Source organism: Puma concolor, chromosome B2 (assembly GCF_028749965.1).
Source record: "Puma concolor isolate L17-30 chromosome B2, mPumCon1.1.hap2, whole genome shotgun sequence".
In the NCBI taxonomy this organism is placed as follows: domain Eukaryota; kingdom Metazoa; phylum Chordata; class Mammalia; order Carnivora; family Felidae; genus Puma; species Puma concolor.
In genome coordinates this window covers 37,402,527-37,420,502 of record NC_141671.1, presented here as the reverse complement: position 1 = coordinate 37,420,502, position 17,976 = coordinate 37,402,527, and the positions used below count along the sequence as shown (strand labels likewise).

The following is a 17,976-nucleotide window of genomic DNA, read 5'->3' as shown; positions in this document are numbered from 1 at the left end:
TAAGGGGTCATACCTTTTATCAGTGTTTCTCAATAAGTACATGACACAAATAGATTTTTAATAACAAAATAAAACCCAACGCCTTAACATTACTACTACTATTTTAATGTTTTCTTCTTCCCTCCTCTTAAATGATTTCTACACCTTCCCCTGGGCCTCTATTCAATAAGTTACAATATTTAAAAAATTCTTTCTCTGCAATACTATTCTAGTATAACCCTTCCCATTTTCAGGGTTACTTCTCCAAAAGAACTGTAATAATATTACTTTCTTTGCTCAAAAACATGACTATCATCTAACATCCAAATAGCTTAGCTGGGCATTTATGACTTGACCATCATCTACCTTTCCAACCTTGTCCTAGGGGTCACTTGCCAGTATAAAACCCTATGTAGCTTTTCTGAACAGCTCATTCTACTCTGTCTAGAATGTCTTTTCACCATCTGTGTCTATTTCAAGACCACTTTCTCCAGTAAACCAACACCCTTCTTCAAGAGTCACGGTCTTTAATACATAAGAAGAATCATTAAAATGGGCACATAAAACCAAGTATCAGGGTTTATCAACACTGGCATTACTGACATGTCAGGCTGGATAACTCCTTGCTGTGGAGAGCTGTCCTGTGCAGTGTAGGATGTTCAGCTGCAGTGGTGGCGGGGGGTGGGTGGCAAAATTACTCCTGGTTGAGAACCACTGATATATTATAACAAATATATTTAATTTCCTCTAATAAGTAAATTCTCTGAAGACACAGACAATGGTCTTCCTTACTATTATATTCTCAATTTTACCTAGTACACTGGCTTATGATCATTTGTTTTCTGCTTATCTTTCCAAAGTTAGACAGAACACTCTAACCTACCATATTCCAAGGATTTCTATATGCTCATTAACTCTGAAACAGCAAACTTCAACCTGTTATTACAGCTTTTAAAAGGCAAAAACTGCTATGTCAAAATGTGCCTAAAATTTTCAACACATATGGTTATAGGTTGTGTCCTAAAGAAGATGGTTAAAGCATTTAAAAATTTAAGTGGACAATGGACTTCCATATCACATATATAACAATAGTATTCTATCATTGAGGACTTATAGAAGAACAGAAACCACTTCCTACTCTCTTCAAATATCCTATGTTCTATGAAGTTACTATCTCAGTTAATTGCCTAGAAACATTCAAGGCCCAGTTAGTGACATAGGTAAGTTTTCGATCCAAGGTTCCTAAATTAGAAGTTCTCTAGACCAGTGGTTCTTATCAATTAGCACACATTAGGATCCTCTGCAAAGTTAAAAACAAAACAAAACAAACAGACAAAAAAAAAAAAAAAAAAAACACACACCCACAAAAAAAAAAACAGATCCCTGGGCCTCCCTCTAGGTCAATAAAATTAGACTCAGGAAATGGGGCTGAAGACTAAAATTGTTTTTGTCTTTTTTTTTTTTTTAAATCTCTAGTTGGTTCTGTTTTGCAGCCAGGATTGAGAACCACTACCCTAGACTGGTTCGAAACTTCGTACTTGACAGTTAACATAGAAGACTATCTTTTAAAAAAGACCTTAAGCTCTACAGAACAGCTAAGACATATTCTCTTAACTTGTTGAGTTGGGCCTACATGTCAAAACTTTATCTTGAATTAGAAAAGCTGCTATCTTGTTTTCTAGACAAGGCATTACCAAGAAGCTCATGATATGATTCTTGGGCTGCTTTCTCTACCACTTCACAGGATCTGGGCACTTACACTCCTCTTTACTTGGTGAAGTTACATTCAGTTCTGTCGGAAGCGGCTGCTGGCTGGGACTAAGAGTTGGCGTGGTTATCGAGGTATTGTTGTTGTCACTGGTGGTCTCTTCAGAAAACAAATCTGATTGGCTGTTACTGGTACTTGGAGCAGAATCATCGTCTGGTTGTTTCTTTTGAAAATCTGAAGAAAAAGAGTGATAAAACCAGCTTAATTAAGGAGTTCACAATCTCCTTGGGAATTAGAAGACAATAAAAGTTAGCACAAAAATAAAAATTAAATGACACAGCAGCAATAATACACTTGGTGATAAAAAAAAAAAAACGGAAGTAAAAAAACGGATCAAAAACATATACCATATAAGCCCTTCACTGACAGAGGATAACTGGAGTTAAAGCTTTCCAAGGTCCGTGTATTGTTCAGAAAAATGGTAGACATACCAATTTTAATGTAAGAGTTTACAAAGCCAAATACAAATTAAAATTTTAGGAGTAATCAGTAGAAGGGAAAAATAAATAAAGAAAAGTTACTCAGGGGCAGCTGGGTGGCTCAGTAGGTTGAACGTCCAACTCTTGATTTCAACTCAGGTCACGATCCCAGTGTTGTGGGATTGAGCCCCGTGTCAGCTCTGTGCTGAGCCTAGGGCCTGCTTAAAATCCTCTCCCTCTCACCCTCTGCCCCTCTCCTCAGCTCAAGCTTGCTCTCTAAAATAATAAATAGATAGACAGGTATATAGATAGATACATAGATAAAGAGATTTAAAAAAAGTTATTCAAATCAAGACAGGACAGGTAAAAAGGAAAAAATGAGCATAGAAAAAAACAGGGTAAACAGAAAACACATAATAAGATTGTAGAGATAAGTACAAATATATTAGTAATGGTAATAACTGTAAACTGACTAAACTAAGAAAATATTCAGATTGAATAAACAAAATCCTGTTTTATGTAGTTTATGAGACACACTAGAATCATGAACATGAGTATAAAGAAAATTTTAAAGTACATTATAATAATACCAGCAAAGATACATGATTAAAAAGCCAGTTATAGCCACAGTACTAACAGAAAATGTAGACTAAGGCAAAAAAACAAAACAAAAACTAGAGAAAAAAAGAGGATTATAGAATAGTAAAAAAAAAAAAAAAAAAAAAGTTTAAAAGCAAAGAATTTACCAGGAAGATAAAACAATTCTAAACCTGTATGTTCCTAATAACAAAGCCTCAAAATATATAAAGCAAAAATGATTCTATTTATGGGAACCTGACAAATTTACTATCATAATGGGAAGATTTTAATATATCTGTCTAAGCCAAAATAATTAGTAAAATTAAAGAGGATTAATAAGCATAGACTCATATACTCAACAATAAGATAACAAATTATTTTCAAACATATGAGGAATATTTATAAAAGCGGCTATACCTGGCTAAATGCTGATCGCACATTAACCTATAAAGCAGAAGTCTTAACAGATGCCAAAGAATTAGTAAGATAAAAGCATTATTAGCTGATCACTGAGCAAGTAAATTAGATTCTGATAAAAAATTCTGTATTTGAAAATTTTTTAATATTTTATTAAAAATTTAAAGTAAACTCATTGGTCAAATCAGAAATTAGAAAATACTTATAAATAAATGATAAAGAAATTACTACTCATCAACATCCAGTAAAGATAAACATGTATATAACATTATACCTCAGTCATTTCACACCTAGATCTATGTCTAACACACATGTACAATGTCAACACACATGTGTAAGAATGTTAATTATATATTGTTTGCAATACTAAAATGTCAGAAACAACCTGAAGGTCCATAAACCATACTAAATTCATATAAAGGAATAATGTATATTGTGAAAATGACTGCTACACACATCAGCAGGAATGAATCTCAAAATCATAGCACTGAAAAGAAAAAACCAAGTCACTAAATAACACAGTAAGATTGTGCTTATGTAAACCTTAAAAAGAGTCAAAACTCAATATATTATTTAGAATTTGTATGTTCAAAAATTTTTTTAATGTTTATTTTTCAGAGAGTGAGAGAGTGAGAGAGCTCAAGCAGGGGAGAGGCAGAGAGAGAGACAGAGAGACACAGAATATGAAGCAGGCTCCAGGCTCTTAGCTGCCAGCATAGAACATGATGTGGGGCTCAAACCCACGTACTATGAGATCATGACCTGAGCTGAAGTCAGAAGCTCAACCACCTGAGCCACCCCGGCGCCCCTAGAAATATGTGTTTAAACCATTAAAAAATACTTAATACAATTCAGGTTAGTGGTTACTTCTTAGGTTGAGGGAGGGGGATGTGAAGGTGAGAGGTATGCAAAAATAATAGGAATAGTGTACACTGACAGAACAGATTAAAATAAAATTTATGCATAAGGGAATGCTAGAAGGCAGTTAAAATTAATGGATAATACTACAAATACAACAAAAACAATGTTGAGTGAGAAAAGCTATGGAGGGATATATATAATATTTATATAAAAATTTATAATATGTAAAAATACCATATATTGTTTATTGATACATAATTATAATATAATGACATGTGTGGGGATGATACACCAAATTCAGAATAATGGTTATGTCTGGGGTGGGGGGAAAGGGAGGGCAAAGAAGAACAGAGATCTTCAATTCTATCTGTAATTTTTCATTTCTCCAAGTTGGTGTTGGGTATGTAACTTAAGACTATTAGGTACAGTCTCTGTATTTTTCATTTAAAAATCTAATGCTAGTCTATAAACTACATATTATACTTTATCAATTCAGAGAAGGAAAAGAAGATCCCGACAACTCTACATTGCTTTACCTTTTAAACCACAGAGAAACTACTATTACGCTCTTATCACCTCATCAGAATCATGGTTTTAACATGTACTGAGCTATTACTTATGTTGTGCATACCATGTGCCAGGAAATGAACTAAATGTTTTATGCGTATAACTCATGTACATCAATTCTCATGACAACCCTAACAAGGGAAGTATAATTATATAGTCATATACCACTTCACTGATAAAGAAACTGAGGCCGAGAAAGTTTAGGTTATTTGTTCCAAGTTAAAGTTACTAAGTAGCAAGACCAGGAATTATATACAGGTCCATCTGACACTAAAACCCATCCATGGTCTTTAATCACAACCACAGGATGTAAAATGATGAGCACTAGTTTGGCTCAAAAAAAAGACCTCCATGTCAAGTCCCTAATGATTCACAGAACCCATGTTGAGTGCAAGGGATTTAGCCAAAGAATCACTAATCTTTGTGCTGATTAGTGATCTAAAGCTTCTATTGCTTCTTTTCTGTATATTTATTTCTCCTAGCTACTTCCTCATTCTTCAGTGTTTTGGCATTTTAAAATGGCTTATTACCTCAATGTTATTTGTACAGCACCTTTAGAGAAAAAGGTACCATAAAAATGGAATAAAAATACTATAATAATGTAACAATGATGCTTCTTTATGTCATGTCATCTCATTAGCTCTCTTATGTCAATAATCATCGTGTCCCTCCTATAACCATCTCTACCATTTAATTGGAAATGTTACAAGGCCCTAAAAGAACTAAGTCATCATTATACCACCTAGCACAATCCCCAATGTCTGGAGACAGACACACAAACTCACTCACTCAAGCACAATAACACTTAAGGGTAAATGAAATTGGTGTCCACAGACAATAACCAGGTCCCACCCACACAAATCTCCAGCCCAGGCTTTCCATGCTCAAGTACTTTTAAGTTTTCTTTTGTGAATCTTCAGTTGACACAATGTGCCTTCTTTTAACCCATTCTCTCATGATGACTTTTCTGCACCTCCACAGGATGATCAGGTGAAAAAAAAATCATCATTACAAACCAAACTGGCTACACACAAGAGAGCTAGCAGAATCTCTACACATTCTCTGCTCGGATTCAAAAAAGAGCCCACGAATCAAATAATTTTACAGTCAGAATTAACTTTAAAGATCCAGCCCAATCCTCTCATCTTACAGATAAAGAAGAAAGCAAGGGCCAAGAAAGCTAATTCAAGTCACCAGAAACTCACAGAGCTAAATCCTAAGAGTTTTCTAACTCTCGGGCCAATATGAGCAGCTTATATACTACAAAGAGCTTTAAAGTTGGACCTGGATTCAAATCCTAACTTTGCTATTTAATGGACACATGGCTAAAAGAAAACTGTTTAATCTTTTGGGGCCTTGTCTGTAAAACAAAAGGAGGGAATTATTTCTTCCTCTCACAATAGTGTGGATTAAATAAGATAATGTGCATAAAGTAACTAGCACATGGGTACTCAACAAATGCTAGCCATTAAAAATAAAAGGTATTTTCCCAGTTTATAGAAAGATCATGAATTCTCTTTTCCTTTTAGCCCTGACATTTGCATCTTAGTTCCTACTCTCTTGTTCCTTTCTTTCTGAATCTTTTGGTATCCAACTTCTGACAAATGACAAACAAACAAACACAGAAAGGAAAAAAAAAATCCCAGAAGTCTATTCCAAGGTCGAAGGGGAGCAGATCTGCACCACATGTAAAAAAGTGAACAAAGCAGGCAGAGAGACTGCCTTTCATCACTCTACTCTGAAAAGCAGTATGGAAAAGGTGAAGAAATAGTCACTTCATTTGATCCAGCCACAGTAAAGCCTTGTTCCATTTGTTGTACAGTTCTCATATAAATGGGAAAACCAGAAAACTCCGAGCTTATCAACTTCTATGAGGAAAAAAAAAAAAAAGGAATAATTACCTATTATTGTAAATTGGTAGAGTTAATTGTATATCCAAAGGTGTAAGCTTGGTGAATGTAAATAAAGTTTTCCAAAATAGTTTTGTAAAACTCAAGTAAAAACCTTTGGATTAATAGGATTGCTGTGCAAAAGTGAAAAGAAGCCAAGATCCTGGCAGCTTAACTTATTATCAACTAAAAGGAAAAATAATTTCTCAATGAAGGTAACTCTTAGAATCTGAAATATCTAGAAATGGGATGTTTCCACAAGAGAAAATGACCTACTGGTACCAGCTGAGCCAAAATGGCCAATATAGTCCCTGAGACTACTTGCCCATATACTCACTGGACATATTTTTTCCCATTGCTTTTGCAATGCTTTCTTTCACAAGTCAATCTTATTAGAAAGTGTACCTCAAAAGACTGAGAACATTGTAACAACACCTCGCCCTGCTCTGCTGACAAGCCCATTCACCTGAGCAGCCTCACTGGGACTATACTTTATCTGATTATTACTCAAAACTTACCTTTGGTTTGTATATCCAATGTACTATACAGATTTGGTAAGCTGCTTAGCTCCTTTAACTCCTATCCCACTTCCAGATTAGGACAACTTTTTGAACAATTCCTTTAAGGCAGAGAATACACAACAGTGATTCAGAAAAGATTTCACTAAACTTACTTTCTTCGATAATAAATTCCTTTTTTTAAACCCTCTTCTTAACCTACTTTTTGCTCTTAGCAGTATATCATGAATATTTTTTGTCACATACAGACATGTGTGATCACTCATGGGTATGCAATTAAACCAATTCACTATTGTTGTATCTCTGTGCAGTTACCAATTTTTCACTATTATAAGTAAGATTCCATTGAACTTCTTCAGGTTATATTGCTACAAGCAGAACAACTGGGTAGGAGAGAAAGTGCATTTTTAAAACATTTGGTACAAAATATCAAATTCTCTTGGCACAATACCCTGTGATTTCCCACAGCACAAGACCTACTATGGTACGTTAAGAACCTTCTGTTCAGTATCCCACAATATACGACCCCAGGATAAAAACACTGCTCAATAAATGCTAACTGAATGATAAGTGGCCAAATGTTTTCCTGTAGAAAAACCCATTGCTGGATTACATTTAAAATTATTTATCCGTTGTCATTTCAAACCTCTCACAAACTACTTTGTGTGCCTTCAAGGGCACTCCTAAAATCACCTGGATTAGCATTTCTGAAAGATGATGTACTCAGTACCCATTAATTTCTATTTTCATAATTAATTAGTAGAAATGAGAGATTCCACTGCATTTGTTCCAACTCACTAAGTTTATATGGCCACTAATAAGGCTTCTGTATCATTATTATAGATACTAAAGCTGGGTATAAAGAAAATCAAATTGGTGGTGAAAGAGGAACTACGATTTAAGTGCCTACTATGAGCAAGGCACTCTGTCAGAGGCCTTCTGTTCATTTTCTCATTTAATCCTCAAAATAACCTGGGCAGTAGATGCCATCCTTACACTTTAGCAGAGGACAGTGGGGCATGGCAAGGGTGGGCAATCTGCCTGTTCCTAACAAGTGCTGGAGCTAGGGTTTTGAGACCCAGGTTTATGTGGTTCTAATGTTCATACTCTTCCCGCTACAGCCAACATCAGTGAAGCAACCACTGCCCAGCTTGCCAAAATGCAACAGCTTGCAGACTGCAGGGGTTACTTTTCCAGTTCCCACATCCCATTCCCAGTCTCCAAATTCCACCTGACTGTAGATTATAGATCTACAGATTACAGGTTACAATTCCATTTTCCCACTGGAAGCTTTATTGTAGCATTTCACACCATAACAATGCTTCATGTTTTAAATAGCCAATTAAAGTGGAAACGTTGCAAATAAAAATTCAATAATCTTAAAAGTTTAGTTCATGGAAGACATTATATAAAGGCCTCCTTTACAAGAACAGGGTTCTTTTTCCTTCTCTTCATCCCTTCCCCCAATTTATGTCCTAAATAGGCTAGAGCCTCCATTCATAAGTAATTTCTGAGGTTTTTAAAGCTGTATGTTCCTACCCCGACCCCAATCATAAACTTTAGATGCCTTATTTTTAAAAGCTACAAACCCATTATCCATTAGCCAATTCATAAACCAGTTTTAGCCTTCTGATTAAAATCCTAAAAAAAAAAAAAATTCTCCTAGTTGGATGTTAACCTGGGTTTAAAAGCCTCAGCAAAAAACAAACTCGTTGGAACAAAAATTAGCAAGAACCAAGGACAGATTACTATTAACACCTTAAAAACTTAAAACTTTGGATCTTATCTTATGGGGAAAACAGTGATCTACTCAATATGGCTAGGTTCATTTAAACTTTCTTTCATTAGTAATCTCTTTTAGCTTCTTAAAAAACAAAAAACTTTACCCTACCATATTCTCACCTACATTCTCATAATGATTCCTTCTCTTTAAAACTGAGACTGTCTTCACTGATCTCAGAATAGACACTGTCTGATACTGCTTTAATACTAATTGACATTTTCAGGTAAGTTTAAAATATATACATTACAATCTCCCACGTACCACATACATCCTACTAATGGTAAATGACTCCTGTCCTGTGTCCCCATCTGTGCCCATGAATCTTTGAGGTATATCTCAGAAACTATAGACCCTTGTCTTCTGCCCTCCTCCCATCTCAGGGGATGGCACCAACATTCTCCTGGAGGCTGAAGCCAGAAGCAAGGGAATCATCTCAGACTCCATATTCTCCTACCCTTAATTGTACATCTCAAAAAATCTCTGAATCTAGTTATTTACAACTCCAATATCTCTTGAACCCGCCATTTCTCCATTACCACACTAACCTAAGTCGTCATCATCTGTCAGATTCCTTCAGTGGTATTCTATCTGATTCCTTTGCATCCTACTAGCTCTTGGCCCGCTCTGATACATTCACCACAAAACAACCAGCATGGTGGTGTAAAAACCAAATTCCCGTAAGTTCATTTTCCTCCCTAAACCCTTGAATGGCCGCACCTTGCCTTTATAACTAGATCCAAAATCATAAACACGGTTTAGAAGTTAACAAGTCTGTTTAAGAACTGGCTTCTGGCTATCTCTTCAGTCTCCTCTTAAGCCACTGCTTCTCCTCTCCCTCCTCCTACTTCAGTCACTCAAGGGTCCTTTCTGTTTTTCAAACTTTCCATGCTTTTTCTCAACCTGGAGTACTTTGATCACAGCGGGTGACTATTTTTCTTTATCTTGCCATTTGCTTTGGTAACTCCTACTCATCTTTGAACTTTAACGTAAGCATGATGTCCTCAGGGAAGCCCTTAAGATTATATCCACAGAAGCACTTAATATATACTTGTTGGATGAAAAATAAATGAAGGTCTTATTCACTGTATACCCTAGCCCCTAGCAAAACAATATTATATCTGCCACATAATACACAATATACATTTGCTGAATATAACTTATTTGATCTGCTCAACATACTAAGCTTAAAAAATTTATTAGTTGTCTCAGACTTTAACGGACTTCAAATTGCTACAAAATAGTTATAGGAAGTGAATGTTTCTATATACAGTAAAAATATTAAACACCACTGTCAGTAAGCAGATGTTTACATTTTACAAGTTATCCCTGCACATAAAAAGTTTTCTTCTTTTCTACTCACCACAGGTAACTAGTTTTGATAGGACTCGAAACGTCTCTCAAGTCCTATTTGCTTAGGTCTAGACCACAGGGTTGTAAGCCTTTGAGAACAGAAATAATATTACACTGCTCCCCAAAGTATGTCTTCAAATGCTTCTTGCAAAAATAGTCAACAAGAGAATATATGAAGTTGACAAAGCTTACAAGCGAAACTCTTATCAGTAATTAAGCTTCTTTTATAATCTGGTTTATCACAAATTATACAGTCCCTAGATTCTTCACACCTATAGAGCCTACTGCTCAGAAGTGTGAACCAGCAAAAAAAGTTGTTTGGAGGAAGGCTTATTTCTTATACAGCATTTATTGTGCAGACTCTACAGTTTTTTCAGTAACAGTGTCTCCTACTCATTTACAGGGCATAAATTAACATGTTAACATTACAGCAAATATCTAAAGATCCATTAGTACTACAATAACATGCACCAGAGACCTATTTATTTCATTTGTCTAACCACAAAATGTGTCAGTTTTTTAAAAATCGACAACACAGGGAGAAGTTTTCTAAATATTGTGACATTAGCCTAGGTCCAACAAGATGAGAATTTGCTGATGTGTGTGTGTGTGTATACATATATGTGTTCATGTGTATGTGTGTGTGCATACACACACACACACACACATATCCTACACATATAGCTCAACCATCAGAAGTATTGGTAGGGCTAGGAAAATTGTGGAAATATTAAGAAAAGCTGACAAAACAAAGGCCAATTACAACCTAAAAACAAAAACCTCTGACTTACCTGTTTGTAGCTGTTCCTTCATACCAGTTAAAGACCTCTCCTCAGGCCATTAGTCCCTACTATCATTCACAAATCACTACAATGGCATGGGTGTAAAATGAACATAACTGCTGGAGATGTTGGAGCCTAGATTTTTTTTTTCCAGTTCAGACTTAAGGTTTCAAATGCCCATAAAGACGCGATACTGGAACAAAGAATTAGAAAAGTATTTGGGAATAAATTACAAAAAAAGTCAGGTTACCTCCTTTTTCAAAGATTTCTGATTGTTTTTATAACTGTACCTACAGTCTTCATAATACTATCCCTTCATTTCACCATGTAAAAGTAATAAAAGAAAAAAAAAATACCTCCCACTAGCAGGTCCCTTTTTGCAAAGTGGCAGGGGAGCAGCGTTCATGCTCCTGCCATTGATACCCCTACAACTTGGTCCTGTTGTCTTGGCTTCCTTCCATCCAGAAGGGCACCTCTTACCTTTAGTGAGCTATTCCCACCCCCTAGTATTCCATTTCCACTCAGTTCTCAACATCACCATCTCGTATCAGGTCACATACGACCAATCTCCTACATTTAACCCTATTGCCAAGCTGATCTCTTCATCTGCTTCAGGACTTTCAACTTGGGGTGGTGGTGGTAACTTCTGAGACACACATTTCCTAAGGATAAAATCCACAGAATGTTCAGCACAAATAATTATTTTTCAAACAATGCACTATGGTATATTTTAAGAATGGCAATCTCTTTCCCAAAAAGTAACAGACTACACACTGTTTTAAACTACTAAAAGAAAAAATTTTAAAGGATAAAGTGATGGGTTTACTAAACACTTTCTCATTACACCTATTAAAATATATCACGGGATGCTCAGAAAAAGACTAATTTTTATCCAGTGAACACAAAGTATCAAAATAATGTATGTTTGCATGATTCACAATCTCCAGGAGGCATCTGTCTACTAGTAGAAAGAACAAGAGATCTTTCTGAAGAATACTATGGCTGGTTATGAAAAAGCTGTAGAATATAAGGAAAATCTTGTCCTTTACATAAAAGCCACCATCAAAAGAGGTAAGAGATTTCTCCACTCATGAGAAAAGCTCATGCAATTATCTACCCCGTCATAGTATGGTGTTTAGGAGTGTGGAATCCGACTGTTCAAATCCTGGCTCAGCCTCTTCACTGCTGTGTGACCTTGGGCAAGTTATTTAACTTCTCTGGCTTTAGTTTTCTTCTATAAAATGAGAATGATAATTTTATCTACTTCATAAGGTTACTGTGTGGATTATGTTAGCTACTACATGTTAAAGTCTTAGAACAATGCCGGGTACATAGTAAGTCTCTAGGATTTTTATTATTCCATTCTGGCTTCTTGCACACAATTTTCTAAAACTTTGCTATTGCAAGACTGGCAATGAAAAATATTTTCTCTGATGCCAATAAAAAATGGAAATTATACTTAACTCGGTTTCATTAATAATGTAAGCCAATCTTGGGGTTATAAATTCAAAAGTTTTCAAGGATCAGGTAGTTAGAAATGTATAAAGACAGCTGGCCTAAAGGATAGGGAGTAGTGGTTACTGTGGTTAACTGGCAAGTGTAAACCTCTCCTAAAGGCATGTGGGGGCGCCTGGGTGGCCCAGTCAGTTAAACACCTGACTCTTGATTTTGGCTCAGGTCATGATGAATTTGAGCCCCACATCATGCTCTGTGCTCACAGCTCAGACCATGTTTTGGATCCTCTATCCCCCTCTCTCTGCCCCTCCCCTGTTTGCGTTCTCTCTCAAAAAAGATAAACGTTAAAATATTTTTTTTTTAAGTCTTGCTGTTCGATAATATTGAATTATTAATTCCATATATTGGTAAAAAATGATTTATCCAACATATGTGCAACAGATAGATAGGAAACTGTGCAACTGGATAAATAGGATAGTAGAGATACAAGAGAATGAGACAGACCTATGTTTGATCCTCACTAAGCTTCTTAGAAGCAGCGTCCATAAAAAAGTCCATACTTGTTTCTTCACCTGCAAAAAAATGTTAAAAACCTACTCTATAGGACTTTTCTGAGGATGGGCAATAATGTAGGTATCCTTCATGAAACAGATGTGTTCAATAAAACTTTAAATGAATAACAAATGGGGCGCCTGGGTGGCGCAGTCGGTTAAGCGTCCTACTTCAGCCAGGTCACGATCTCGCACTCTGTGAGTTCGAGCCCCGCGTCGGGCTCTGGGCTGATGGCTCAGAGCCTGGAGCCTGTTTCCGATTCTGTGTCTCCCTCTCTCTCTGCCCCTCCCCCGTTCATGCTCTGTCTCTCTCTGTCCCAAAAATAAATAAACGTTGAAAAAAAAATTAAAAAATAAATAAATAAATAAATAAATAAATAAAATGAATAACAAATGAATGTCAAAACATTCATCTAGGTCTAGAATAGAGACTCAATCTGGGGTTCTTATATGGTGAGTCATCTTAGGATAATTTAGGCTGTAATAACAAACAACCCTAAAATCTAGAGGCTTTACAACAACAAAAATAGTTTGTTGGTTTTGTTCACATGTGTCTTCATTCCAGGAATCCAGAATGAAAGAGTGGCTCTAACCGGAACACTACTGCTCTTGTGGTAGAGGGAAAAGGGAAAGCTGCAACTATACCCTAATTTTCTGTTCACTAGTGGCATATGACTTTTTCATTCACGTTTTATTTGTTAAAAGATATCACATGGCCAAATCTGATGATGAGAACAGAGAAGTATTATCCTCCCATCAAAGGAGCAGTAAATATATGGAAACATGTATAATCCAGAGTTTATAATATGTGTGCCCAGAAAATTTTGCATTTAATTCTGGGTTAAATCTGGGAAATTAAATGCAATGCTGTGTATGCATACAGGCCCATTTTTCCCCTCAGCAAGTGGAGCATACACAGTATATTATGAAAAGTATCACAGACCAAAATGACCTAAAAGAAGTCAGATTGGGTTTGAAAGAAGTCAAGTCTCAAACATACAATTATTACTAGTGATTTTATAATAGCAGATCAATAATCCTAACTATGATTTTCCTAGCTTCTGGTTACTGGACAGCATGAGCCAGGGAAATAATCCAAACTTTCTCCCAGAAAGTATTAAATTCTAGTATTGTCTTATGAAAATCTGAATCACAGTAAAACTGTTATCAGGCTGATACTGGTTTAATAAAGATTCATCTGAAAAAAAAAAAAAAAAAAAACCCTGCTATTTCCAGGCAACTTGAAACCCTTCATGAAATACAAGATAGTGTGATCCTAATTCAAATTTTGTGTGTTTTAAGTTAACAAGGTCATGCTATGTTTATTATATTTTTTAATAATTGCCAACTCAGCCTTACATTCTGATTTTCAAATAGACAAAGACTACTAAGTCAATGAACTGAAACATTTAAAGCTCCCTATCAAATAGAAAAAACAAATCAGGGGTGCCTGGGTGGCTTAGTTGGTTAAGCGTCCAACTTCGGCTTAGGTCATGATCTCACAGTTCATGAGTTCGAGCCCTACATCAAGCTCTGTGCTGACAGCTCAGAGCCTAGAGCCTGCTTCAGATTTTGTGTCTCCCTCTCTCTCTGCCCCTCCCTGACTCCTGTTCTGTCTCTCTCTGTCTCTCAAAAATGAATAAATGTTAAAAAAAATAAAATAAAATAAAAAAGAAAAGAAAAAACAAATTATTAGAAAGTTCTTCTTAGGAACCAACTGCCTTATGCTAATTAAATAATCCAGTCTGATTTTGTCTAAAATTCACTTAATACAGATGAAATTTGGCATAACTAACTCATTTAAAAATATATTTTTCGGGCGCCTGGGTGGCGCAGTCGGTTAAGCGTCCGACTTCAGCCAGGTCATGATCTCGCAGTCCGTGAGTTCGAGCCCCGCGTCGGGCTCTGGGCTGATGGCTCAGAGCCTGGAGCCTGTTTCCGATTCTGTGTCTCCCTCTCTCTCTGCCCCTCCCCCGTTCATGCTCTGTCTCTCTCTGTCCCAAAAATAAATAAACGTTGAAAAAAAAAATTAAAAAAAATATATATTTTTTTCATTTGGGAATAGTTGGTTTTTTTTTTTTTATTTCACTTGTAAGTATGGGTGAATGTGTTTTGAATGGGATGAGGAAGAGGAGCAAGTTATTCTAAAATTATCTTTTAAATGCTTAATGGCATTTATAGACAAGTTCCTCCTTTTAAGGTTGTATTACTACTAAACATATTAAGTGATAATGTTCTATGCAGATACAACTCTAATTGTCCCTTACTCTATAGGTACCCCAACAAGAGGCCTTGTAAATAGAATTTTTTAGAACTTTTTCTAATTTAGGCAACTAACTGGGCTTAGATCTTGCATTAGTGTGAGATGGTATTTACCATTAATTCTCACCAGTGAGAAAAAGGAAAAGGAGATGTATTTGGACTGTCAGTGCTGGTACTCATCTTTCAGAGAAAATGCCTTTGGCTTCTTACAAGGGATGTTATGAGAAAGAACTGTGTAAAACAGTATATTCTGAAGAACCGTTATTGAGAACACTGCTCCCTACTGTTCTCACTGTCTGCTTTAGAGCTCATAGGATGGTGATCTGTGAACTACTTGCATTTCCATTTCTGCTCTGGCTCCTAGGAAGCTCAGGTTTCAATCTGTACTCTGTCTTTAACAGTTATACAGATGTTTATGGGTGTGAATTTGTGTACAAATTTCTCTTGTCTTTATCCTACTAATCAATCTGAATTTTCCCTTTTTCCTGATTCCTTCATTTAAAAAGAAAAAGTCTATTGTACTCTATATGTTATTTTTTACTACCATTTTTTGGAAAGAAGTAGTGACACATAAAAAACTAAATGCCACAATCTCATTTTTATGTGGGTATTTCATAAAGATCAGCATTTATAAATAATACATATGTCTATATCTATACTTGAGTGAAGGTTACTAATAAAACCAAAAGGGAGGAAAATTACTAGAAAATTTGTGAGTATATTAAATTAGGAATAAAATTCTACATGAACTACGTTAGCATTTCTGTTATGAGTAGACCATAGTTATGGATTTTTTTTTCACTTTACCCTTTAGGGCAAAGAATGCATGCAGTGGAAATATCAACCAAATAGAACTGAACAGGTTTCAAGGCAAGACATGCCAAGTCTAAGTAACAGATCTAAAACTGTGAGAAGTTGAAAAGTAATGGACAAACAAAAATGAGAAGATGTATAGGAGGCTAGGTACAACACTGCCAAAGCAGTACAATTTCCCTTGCAGTTTACACTTCAATGGTCTCAGCACAAATCATACAAACCTAAAAAGATATGCTCTGAAAAGAGAGCAATTACTTTTGCATTTTCGAATGTACTTTATCAAGAGCAAAAACATCTTCCCAACACAACCGGCCCCAAAGCTCCCATTTCATGAAAGTGATTTACCATCTCACTTGGCTCTCTGTGTGAGTAACACTGTAGTGCAAACTTAAGGGAACAAGCTAGCATGTCAAGGAGGATGGCAGCACATTCCCAATTTCTCTTTTAATACTGTGCTTATCAATTTGATGGATGTTAAATTCCATTCATCTTTTTTCCTAAAAACTAAAACTGAGAGTGACAAGGAAAATTACATTCTCTACAGCCAAGTTCTTGCTGAGGCATTAGAGATGCTGGCATGCCTACTCAAGAGTAAACTGTGGCTCTAGAGCTCAGGAGCTCAAATTCTTCTGCAAGATGGGTAAAGGATGAGCTTTTGCTTCCATTTTATTCATGTTTCCATTTTATACAGGTACGATAGGGAAAATATAGTTACAAGCTTATTTGCATAGACAACAGTGTTTCTCCATACATCTTTTAAAGACCTAAGAGAGCTGGTCTTACTTTCAACCAAATTCAAATCCAGCAATAAGGTTTTTTTCCCCATCAAGCTTTTCCATTAACCACTTAAGTCACAGACAGAATTTAATGCAACCTAGGTAGCAATTACAGGTGGCTCTTGAACAACATGGGTTTCAGATGCACAGGTCCCCTTATACAGATTTTTTTCGATACAGTATAGTCAACATATTTTCTCATCCTTATGATTTCAGTAACATTTTCTTTTTTTTAGCTTCCTTTATCATAAGAATATACTATGTAATACATATAACAAATTCCAGTCAACAACAGGCTATTAGTAGTTAAATTTTTCAGGAGTCAAAAGTTACACATAGAATTTTGACTGCGTGGGGCCTGGCACCCCACACTCACATTGTTAATGGTAGTATATTGCTATGGATGCAAAAGAGAAAAAGAAAAAAGAAAAAGGTAGAGAGGGTCAATTTAATGGGGGAAGGGGAAGCAAAACTGGCTTATACTAGCAGTGATTATAATTGGAGAGACATAGTAAACACTTTGAACTAGATTTTTATGGAATTGTTTTTTGTTGAAGTGGCTACAACTGTCTATACAAGAGAAACTGCTCTTTGTGACTATTCTCATGACAGACTTTGTCCCCCAAAATCTATATTTTTCTCCTTGTCACTTTAAATCACAAAATATACTCATGTGATTTTGGAGCTGAAGAGCTTTTAGAAATAATCTACTACAAGGTTTTCAATCTAAAAACAATTTCAAAGGTACCACCAGCATTTTAAAGAAACAGAATAGAAATGGAGTGTACTGCAGATTTAGTAAGGCTAAATTTTCTTTCATAAAACTTTTGACTTTGTTACAAATATGCATTAGGCACACATACATGTATACTGGATCACAACATAAAATGTACTTCTTACTGCATGATGTGGTTTAAAAAGTTACAAAACCAATGATCCAATACATTTTCATTTTATATATGAGGAATGTAAGGCACAGAGAAGAAATCAACTTGTTCTGGGCAAATGCACCCCCCCCCCCCCCCCCCGCCATGGATGTTAAGCTGTAACTTTTCCAAGTAGATTTTATCACTTAATGTAAGTTATATATTGCCAATCATCTACTCTCTAGAATATACTCTAAAACTCTGGCAATGAAAGATAAACCCTTCTTTCTCTCCCTTTCTTGCAGATGTTTCTTTTAGTTGAAAACCAGTAATGACAA

The 17,976-nt window shown here is 35.8% G+C and overlaps 1 protein-coding gene across 3 annotated transcripts in view; it reads right to left on the bottom strand.

Annotated features, from left to right (window-relative positions):
* ZFAND3 (zinc finger AN1-type containing 3) overlaps window positions 1–17,976 on the bottom strand; it is a 326,629-nt gene that overhangs the window by 77,534 nt on the left and 231,119 nt on the right. For all 3 annotated transcript variants that reach the window (XM_086706746.1, XM_086706747.1, XM_086706748.1), the window contains one exon: window positions 1,739–1,921. In XM_086706746.1, coding sequence (XP_086562872.1) covers window positions 1,739–1,921 — 183 coding nt within the window. The remainder of the gene's footprint in view (window positions 1–1,738; window positions 1,922–17,976) is intronic.